The 9,854-nt window shown below is 43.8% G+C and overlaps 1 protein-coding gene across 1 annotated transcript; it reads left to right on the forward strand.

The window, feature by feature from the left end:
• Positions 1-3,097: 3,097 nt before the first annotated feature.
• Positions 3,098-8,730, forward strand: LOC121351043 (keratin, type I cytoskeletal 17-like). Its single transcript, XM_041462881.1, has 8 exons — positions 3,098-3,775; positions 4,539-4,621; positions 5,040-5,196; positions 5,877-6,038; positions 6,391-6,516; positions 6,736-6,962; positions 7,692-8,029; positions 8,505-8,730. The coding sequence occupies exons 1-8, from the start codon at positions 3,098-3,100 to the stop codon at positions 8,528-8,530; spliced, it is 1,797 nt and encodes a 598-aa protein (XP_041318815.1). The 3' UTR covers positions 8,531-8,730.
• The last annotated feature ends 1,124 nt before the right edge of the window (positions 8,731-9,854 follow it).

Genomic DNA, 9,854 nt, shown 5'->3' on the forward strand with positions numbered 1-9,854 from the left:
GAAGTCACTTTGATAAGGATCACAGCGGCCTGATTAAAAGGAGAGCAATAACAGAGTGAGAGTGAAGGAACATGGCTGGGCTGAGCCCGAGCAGAGGCAGCACACTGGAACATTCCAGCACTCTGCAGGCCAGGCACTGCTGGTGACTGGAGTAACAAAGGTCCTTCCTCTGCTCCCATTGGGAAACAGCAATGTTATATAAGGTATGGATGCTGCATCGACACAGAAACATTAATGGTTCAACTGTGCATCACATATGGGAAACAGATGAGAGATGGTCCTAAACCTGATGGTTCCTTTTTAGGTAATTCTGTAAATTTACACCATCTATATAATATATTAGTGAAAAGCATCAGAGAACAAAATCTTTAAAGGCACTTCTGATGAGCTCAGAAATGAAAGATTCGTTCTGTCCACAGAACAGATCTCTGCTTTACAAGTATTTGCACAGTCAAATATTTAATAATCAAAAAATGTTTAAAAATCAGCCAGGAGGGAATTCAGTGTGTGCAACTCTACAGGAGGATGAAGGATTCATAGTTCACCTGCATTTTTCAGGCACTTCAGTGTCCTGCTCCAGAGAGACACACAGTGACTGTGACAGAAACCAAACATCCCAAGGGCAGTCCTCAGCTCCAGGAATACACAGGGATATGGCCCAGCCTCATGGCCAGCAGGGTTCCTGTAAACCAAGGTGTTCCACATCAAGGTGGAACTACTACCACAAATGAAATAGCAGCAATGCTAAAGACAAAACAAGAGCACCCTATGAGCATGTGACTTAAAAGTTACCTTAGATCTACAGGCAAATTCTGTGATTTGTGATCCTCCTTTATATACAAAGAGTGGTAACTACACAAAGCTAAAATGAAATGTCAAGGTGAGTAAAAGTTGTCCACCCTTAGTGGTTTGAACCTTTATTTCCTTTCATTGTTGTTATTTTTTAAAGTATTTTCCAAGCCTGAAATAAAACTTGCCCTTATCAGAAGAACTCTTCCATATGTACAAATCCCTGCTGTGAATAGTTACATATGGAAAAAGACACCAGTAAATAAAATAGGAAATAATGTGGATTGTCAGAAGGATTAAAATATTATTTTGGCAATTTTTTTACTCTTTCTTTAATAATTCCAGGGAATTTTGTATTTACTATCACTAACAAACACACAGCTCTTCTATCTTGGCTGTGAAAAGCATGTCTAAGGAATATCCCTGGAATCACTGATGGGAATTTGAAAATGATAATCAATTTTACTCACCACAGCAGAGTTTGTGACAAAGGGTCCCACTGAGCAAAGCAGCATTACCCAGACCCAGAGGCAAAACAGCACAAAAAAAGAAAAACCATTTTGCCTGTAGCAAACTCCCTCTTTCTGCACCAATAACAGACTGTGCTAAAGCCCAGAAACTGTTTATGCTGCTGAGGTGTCACTACCAGCCTACAGCTGAGAATCAGGAGAAATTATTCCATCACCAAAGTGCTCGGAATCTTTCATCATCTTTCAGCCATTGAGAGATCAAATTGCAAGATAAAATCAGGAGGTTTTGAAAGCAATTGCATAAGCAGCAATAGAGCAATGCTGGTGCACACATGGCAGCACAAAGGATGTGGTCAGGAAATGTTAAATAATCCTGAATTTACAATCAACATCCCACCAAGGCAGCCTTTGGAAATCAATGTGCTGCATTGTCATCTGCAAGAGGTCCTGGCTGGGAGAAGGAGAGCAGAGCACAAATGGCAGTTCCTTGGAGGAGCCCTCTGCTCCTGCACCTGAGGTTTAGGGGAGATTGCTACATTTCATAACTCCCTACAGTCATTAAAGGCTCCATAACCCCACAGAGAGGAGGGCAGGAGATGAAGACATTTCAGAAAAAACAGAACTGTCACTGGGAAACTGTGCACGTTCTTCTGGGCAAAATGGGGACACTGTGGGTCCATCTATAGCAAGACACAAATGCTGGGGTTGTGCTGTAATTTGCACATCTGCCTTCAGACACTTGGCTTTGGCATCCAACCTACCTAGTGAGGATGGAAACCCTTCCACCCAGGGTCAGCTTCTGGGGATCAGGGCAACACGGAAGTGTGGGGTAATTTCTTTTGTGGTCTCAACAGTCTGATTTTTACTGATTTGTATAAAAAGTCTTTCAGCTTTTCTCTTGGGATGCTATTTTAATCTCAAGGATCTTTGCTTTAAGAACAGTAGATATAATTACTTTATCACCTACAATATTTGACACATTAACAATAGAGAGAGTGAGCTGCTTTATATTAATGATAAAAAATCTTCCCACACACTAGTTTTTAAATCATTGTCTGAAATAAAACAACTTCTAATTGGGATACAATTGACTTTATAATACAATTAACACATCCTTGATCTTCATTCTATTTTAGATCAACAGTGCTTTGATGAAAAGAGTTCAGTATTATTTTTCTTTTTGAATTCTAGGACTTAGCTGGTTGTGAGCTGCCTTAGCGCTTTCTTCACAAAGGAGGGATTTTAATTTTTAAACAAGAATCCCTCTGCATTGTTTGAAATAGCCTGCTCATATTAAATAAGATGTTCTCTAAGTGCTGGCAGGAATACAGGAGTTCAGTCTTCACAGACAAGTCACACAATCCTATTAATAAAACCCTTGCCCTAGCACGGATGGTGAGAAACGGAACATAAGCTGTGTAGAAAATCTGAAATGCACAAAGTTGGAAAGAACAAAAGAGAACAAACAATGAACAAAACAATCTTTAGCAATAGCAGCTACAAAACCTTAGCAGAGGAAGTACCTATTCCAGAAACCACTCAATGAAAAGAATATGTCACCCAAAAGAAGTGAGATGTTCAAATTCATCCAAGCCTCAGAAGCCCAGATGTGGGCTGGATTGCCCGAGATAGCTGCACAAAAATACTGTTCAGCAAATTATTCTTGGCACAAACAAGAAGTTTGGTAAATGCCCTGGGAGAAGGAAACACCCTGATGGTGACACCCAGTGTCAAATGTATAAATAGAGAGGGCTGGGGATGAACATTTGCAGTCCTGAAGCTTATCAGGCTGTGCAGCTAAATTTGGGGTTGCGGTTTGTCTCTTGCCTGCTGTTACCATGAGCTGTGGCACCAAATCTTCGACCAGTACCATTAGAATTAGTAGTGGAGGAGGAGGAGGAGGTGGTGGTGGTGGAAGATGCAGTGGTGGAGGTGGTGGAGGGGGTAGGTCTGGTGGATACTCCTCAGTGTCCTCAAGAAAATACACCTCTTCTGGAGGCAGCGGGGGCTTTTCTGGGAGAAGCTTTGGTGGAGGAGGCTCCAGGACCAGCTATGGGGGAGGCTTTAGCAGTGGCAGCTGTGGCAGGATCAGCCGCAGCAGCTATGGGGGCAGAATGAGTGGTGGCAGTTATGGAGGAGGAATGAGCTGTGGAAGTATGGGAGGAGGACTTGGATCAGGAGGGGGTGGATTTGGGGGCATGGGAGGTGGTTATGGAGGAGGTGGATTTAGTGGCTTTGGGGGTAGTGGTGGCTTTGGTGGTGGTGGCAGCTATGGAGGAGGCAGTTTTGGTGGCATGGGCTTTGGGGAGGATTCTGGCTTGCTCTCCACAAACGAGAAGCTGACCATGCAGAACCTCAACGATCGCCTGGCGTCGTACATGGATAAAGTGCGACGCTTGGAGGAGGAAAATTCCCAACTTGAGCAGCTGATCAGGGAGTGGTACAAAAGTCAAGCTCCCTCTCAGAACAAGGATTACAGCCAATATTACAGGACAATTGAAGAGCTGCAAAACCAGGTATGATGTACTTTGACTAAATGGGAACAGGTTCCTATTGGAATGGCGCTTTCCTCATGCAGCACAAGGACCCTGTTTGGGGTGATATTCCCCTTCCTGGGCTTTGGCCAGGAAGCAGAGTGGTGTGGGGACCAGCTGCTGTCCACACGTGTATTTGGTGCAGGAAGCATTGCTGGGTGCAGAGGCAGATCAGCACCAGTGCCCCATCACATGGCCCGTGCCATGCTCCCTTCAATGCTGGGCTGCTGCTGCTCACTCGTTCTTCAGTCTTGAACTGCAGGCTTCATCCTTGCTGGTGTTGTGCTATTATTGCCATATTAATTGGATGTTTTTGTGAATATACAGGATGAGCCAGCATGTGCAGTTAGTCTCATTCCAGCCCTCAGACATTTAACAGTCATGTATCTCTTGTGTGAACATGGCTGTTCTCAAAAGTAATGGAGATTCTGCTTTCCCACGGTTTTTTGTTGGTTGGGTTGGAGTTTTTTGTTTGTCTGGTTTTTCTTTATTGAATATGAGGAGTTAATTTAGTTACTCTTTCCAACAAGGTATTTTTATTGGATATTTAACAGTAAAGGCACCTTCTTTTACCTGGAAGCAATAAACTCATCTCTCTCAATAGCTCCTGCAGCTCTAGTCAGGCTTGAATGCTTGACATTGCCATAAACCCCTTCTGCAAGGTGTTTGTGCACAGGTGTTTCTTGTCTCTGTCATCAGACTGAAAAGACAACTGACTAAATAACACCTGCCCTCTCCCCTTCAGATTGTTGGTGCCAATGTGGACCTCAACAGGATGCTTCTTGACATGGACAACACCAGAATGACTGTGGATGACTTCAGACTGAAGTGAGTCACTCCCTTCCTGGTTCCATCCACTTTGCCTCCCTTTATCCCCACGAGTTTCCATTGCCAATTAATCTTTGTCGAAGCTGGAGACTTTGGGCTACAATCACAGAATTGTGGGGAAAAGCATTTTGAGAAGGATTGCTTTGGGTTCTCATTATTATTTCTCTCCAGACAAGTTCTTGAAGAGACGCATTTAAGGCACTCCACTCTAAGTTTCTTCATCCTTGCATGTAGATTTATAAGCATAATCCTCATGCTATAAATCTCACAGAGAGAAACTGTACTGAAATCAAACACAGCTATTGGAGATAGAAAGAGTCCTTTCTTCTAAGAATTGACCAGAGATGTAAATGGGAACTGAGATACCAAACAAAGAGGTCTGGCAGCACTTTTACTCTCTTTCTTGTCTGTCATTTAGGTATGAGACTGAATATACTCTCCACCAGAGTGTGGCAAGTGATATCAATGGATTACGCCCACTTTTGGATCAACTGACTCTGTCCAGATCTGACTTGGAGACACAGTTTGAGTCCCTGAAAGAGGAACTGATCTTCCTGAAGAAGAACCATGAAGAGGTAAGTTTCTTCACACTTCAATAACTAAAGAGAACTCAAATAATTTCCCCTTGCTTTTTCCACCAACAGCAACCAGGTTTTGGCCGCTGGTTTTGATCATCCAACTTGCCACAAGCCCACTTAGATGTTGAGGAGTGTGCAGAGGCCATAGCTGCCCACAGCTGGTGTCATGAGACACCAGGAACACGTGAAACCAGGGGGATGAATGGCTTTCAGTATAAACTACAGTTTGCTTGCTGAACCCATGGAAGGAAAATTGGATAGAGGATCTAGGAGGAGTCAAAAGAAAGCATTTTTACTCTCTTCAGTGAGATTTCCCACTGAGAAGAAAAGATTCCCACAAAGAGTACACTTCTAGGAGGAGTAAAAAGAAAACATATTTACTCTCTTCAGTGAATTTCCCACTGAGAAGAAAAGATTCCCACAAAGAGTACACTGCATAGAATTCCTTGCAGCCTTGTGGAGGCAGTGCCAGGGTCACTGTGCAGTGCCTGACTATGAGCAATGGAGCCTTGGGAATATCAGAATTGTTCCATAGCAAGGGCAGGCAAGGCCCTTTTGCTGGAGTCAGGAGCTGTGTGAAGATCCATGTCCTTTTCCTTCCCTTTATTTGAACTGATGCCATTCCTCCTTACCTTCACCCTTGGAGAACCTCATGGGGTTTTTGTGATTTTTTTCAGGAAATGAGAGGACTGCAAGGCCAGTCTGGTGGAGATGTCAATGTGGAGGTCAATGCTACTCCTGGCATTAACTTAATGGAAAAATTGAATGAAATGCGCGGCGAGTACGAGAGGCTCATTGAGAACAACCGGAAGGAGGTGGAAAGCTGGTATGAAACCAAGGTAAAGCACAGGCAGGCTTTGGTAATTAAATCCTTCACAAAGTACTGGACCTATTTACATCTGGTGAAAGGCAATTTATCATGTGTTATTTAAGGGACAATAACTTTATATTGCTTTAGGTAGTTTCTTACAACAGGTCAGTCCTGGAATATCAGTTTTGTGGTGAAACAAGTAGAGCCTCTGTGTTCCAGCAGCCAGTGAATTACCAGGGTATTGGCAGAGGGTTTGAGGGAAATAAACAGTCTGCATGGAATCTTTATTATTATTAATTGATTTCCTGATGCTTTTATGATAACCCCACAATTTTCTCTAATTATAAAAAATGCCTCAATTTTGGATGTTAATTTTTCAGATGGAAGAAGTTAATCAACAAGTCCACTCCAGTGGCCAGGAGATACAATCAAGCAACCAGCAGATCTCTGAGCTGAGGCGTGAATATCAGAGTCTGGAAATTGAGCTGCAGTCGCAGATCAGCATGGTAAGGAAAGGCATTTGCTTCACCCATGACACAGTCTGTATGTGAGAAGAAGAGCTACAGCCAGCAAGTAATCCATCCAAGGAGAATGGGATATTGGATTGCTTACCTTCAATTATACACTTTTTTCTGAGGATTTGTGAAGATCTCCTGGTTTTCCCACAAAAATAAATCAAAACCACCACATTCTCATAAACACTGCATTTTGTTTTCCCTTTGCAGATTGACTCTCAGAAATCCAACCTGGAAGACACGGAACGCCGTTACAACATGCAGCTGCAGCAGATCCAGGGCATGATCGGGCCCTTGGAGGAGGAGCTGGCCAGCATCCGCTGTGAGATGGAGAGCCAGAACGAGGAGTACAAGATGCTCCTGGGCATAAAAACCCGCCTGGAACAGGAGATCCAGCAGTACCGGGCACTCCTGGAGGAGGGACAGCAGGACCTTGTGTACGTACTGACAGAGCACAGCACTGTGTGACCCCAGCTGCTGCTCAGGCAGGAAATGTAACAGTGGAGATTTGCAAAGCAGGTTTTGTACTGAAATGAGGCTGATGCAGCTGTCTTGGCCAATGGCCTCCCAGGTGTGAAAATTTCATTCTGTTCAGAATGTAATTCAAGTGAAGAAAAATTAATGCAGAAATTCTGAACTACCAGTTTGGGGCTGGACAAGGAAATCCATGTAAGAGAGTTCCAGGAAAGCCAGGAACAGGAAAGGCAGGAAAAGACCATATGCAAAAAGGAAAAAAAAAAAAAAAAAAAAAAAAAAAAACCAACAGAAGTTTTCTAAACCTTTATAAAAGTTTCTGAAAGTTCAGCCTACTTCAGCCTCACTTATGCAGTGTGCCAGCTTATTCTTGGAAATGGTGCCTGAAACAGCAGCTAAAGTTTCAGTCTCTTCATTCTGATTTTGAGCCATACACTGACGTATGTGCTAAATATTGCAAGGAATCCCTAGGCAGAATGTGGGAAAAGCAAAAGCTCTTGCATTCAAGTTGAAGTTGAAAGAGGGGATAATTTTTGGCACTGCCTCAGTTGTTTTGCTGTGCAGTGCTGGGTTCTAACCAGGAACAGCCCAGAGAGGTGCTGGCTCCTGGGCAGCAGCTGTAGCTCAGTGGCTTTTGAATGGCAAAGTACTATTGATTAACATTTTTTCCCCTTCTTTCTTTCTCTTTGCAGAATCCCAGCAGGAGGAATGGGAGGAGGCATGGGAGGAGGCATGGGAGGTGGTAGAATTGGAGGTGGTGGCTATTCTGGAGGAGGAAGAGGAGGAGGTGGTGGCATGAGTGGTGGCTATGGAGGTGGTGGCAGTGGAATGGGAGGAGGAAGCTGTGGAGGAGGAATAGGAGGAGGAAGTGGAGGAATGGGAGGGGGAAGTGGAGGAATGGGAGGAGGAAGCGGTGGTGGATGCATTGGAGGAGGAGGAGGAGGAAGAACCTCAGGAGGCATCAGCAGTTCCCACTCCTACTCTTCATCTTCCCAGTCCCAGGCCTGCAGGAGTGGTGGCGAAAGCCAAGGTGAGAATTCTGGTATGGGCATAGTGTTCCCTCAGTCACATCCTGACTAACTTATTCACTAATTTATACCAACATATTCTTCCAGAGGTTACTGAGTACTGAGGATAAACTAAACAGTACTGAGGATAAACTAAAATTTCTGGGAAGTATTAGATTTACCATTACTAACAATTCTTTCCTCTTTGTGTGCAAAGGATCAACTCCACTTCCAGAGCATACAGAATGCATTTCTATTCCATTTTGCAGGTGATATCAGCTGATCTTGTAGTTTAACCTCAGCTGGTTTTTTCCATCTGTCTCATTCTTTGCAGAATCTCATAAATCCTGCAGCCTTTGAGCCATGCTGGAGTTTTCCTTTTTGCTTTTGGAATGCTTATGGCCACTCCCACACAATCCTAATGTCTGGGGGATGCTGGTATCTTGGACATTCAGTGCCAGGATTGATGAAGTTTGTGCTTGTTTTTTCTCCAAACAGGATACGGAAGAAAATCTTTTGACTAAGAATTTACATCAAGGATCCTCCAGTGCAAGACCTTTCAAAAAGAAACTGGCCCAAATCCGCTGCATTCCCCCCACTCCCAAGGAAAGTTGATGCTCTGAACAGTTCCTGGGAGGTGCAGATGCCACCTCTCCCCCTGCCCTGCATGCTCTGTGCTGCTTCTGCCCACAAAGCTCTGCAGCTTTGGTCATTGGCACTTAAACTGCTGCTTTACAGCTCCAACCTGTTTGGTACTCAGGTTGCTCTGAATCAGGAAAATGTCTCTAATAAAATTCATTTCTGTCTGATGCAACCAGAATCCTGTATGGGGTTTTTCTTTCCTTTTGTAGGTGTAAACACTTAGGAAACACAAAGTCATGCCAAGACACACCTCCAGGTAGAGAGGCTGATGATACACTCCAGTAGTGGATAACAAAATTTAGAGTTAAAACACAATTTCTGAGCAGTAGGGGCAGATCAGAATCTCTTTGGGCTGTGCCTTTGTTTTTTTAAAAATGTGTCAGATATTCCTGGGAGCTAAGTTCTGAGACCCAGCAGAGGAATATCAACCTTAAAGGGACTGCAGAACCTCAGTGCTGAATGACTCTAATGGTGGTGGCAGCACGTGAGTGTCCACAAAGGAACATTAATGATTACAGAGCTGTGGTTGTAAAATGAAACCAATGTTTCAATTCACAAAACCTTGATGGGTACTCCTTGGTTTAACCTGGAAATGCACAGATAAGGGATCTTGTTTTGAAATTATAAGAAGTGAAAGGGAAATATAATTTATAGGAAATTTACAAAGCTCATTTCCATAAAATGTTGATATTGACAGCAATTGCCTTCGACCTCTGAGGAATTCAGTACATGTAAAAGGGCCTGGAATGTTCACTTCTGTATATAGCTACCATTGTACCCCAGCAAGTGAGGGGCCAAAATTCCAGTGAGGCTGCCCAAGGGGAGGGGACATCTCACCTGCACAGAACCTTGCAGGCTGAGCTGCAGGTGCAGGGCTGCATAAAAGGGAGGGGCCTCTGCAGTTGAGTTGAGAGTGAAACAAAATGTGAGTTCCACAGAAGAGCAGCAGCACTGCTGAGTAACACAACAGATGCATGTAAGTATGGATTGAGAGAACAGATACAAAACTGATTTCCAGAAATACACATCACACTGCCATCTCAGCACTTGGAAACCATTCAGAGAAACAGAAACACTTGACTTACACCAAGCCAAAGTGTGCTGGCATTTTGCTGGCAGGAACGAGCCTTTTCAGGCTTGTTAAACAGAGTTTGTGCTGCATAAATGCTGCCAAGTACACACAACAGGAACAGTGAGATTCTAGTA

The sequence above is a fragment of the Pyrgilauda ruficollis genome, unplaced genomic scaffold (genome assembly GCF_017590135.1).
Source record: "Pyrgilauda ruficollis isolate IOZ18807 unplaced genomic scaffold, ASM1759013v1 scaffold161, whole genome shotgun sequence".
In the NCBI taxonomy this organism is placed as follows: domain Eukaryota; kingdom Metazoa; phylum Chordata; class Aves; order Passeriformes; family Passeridae; genus Pyrgilauda; species Pyrgilauda ruficollis.

What these genes read in the sequence shown, in the direction of transcription:
- LOC121351043 (XM_041462881.1), top strand. Translation starts at nt 3,098, where the DNA reads ATGAGCTGTGGCACCAAATCTTCGACCAGTACCATTAGAATTAGTAGT. An exon ending in TGAAGAAGAACCATGAAGAG is followed by an intron (nt 5,197 to 5,876) that starts GTAAGTTTCTTC and finishes GATTTTTTTCAG; the next exon opens with GAAATGAGAGGACTGCAAGG. An exon ending in AAAGCTGGTATGAAACCAAG is followed by an intron (nt 6,039 to 6,390) that starts GTAAAGCACAGG and finishes TTAATTTTTCAG; the next exon opens with ATGGAAGAAGTTAATCAACA.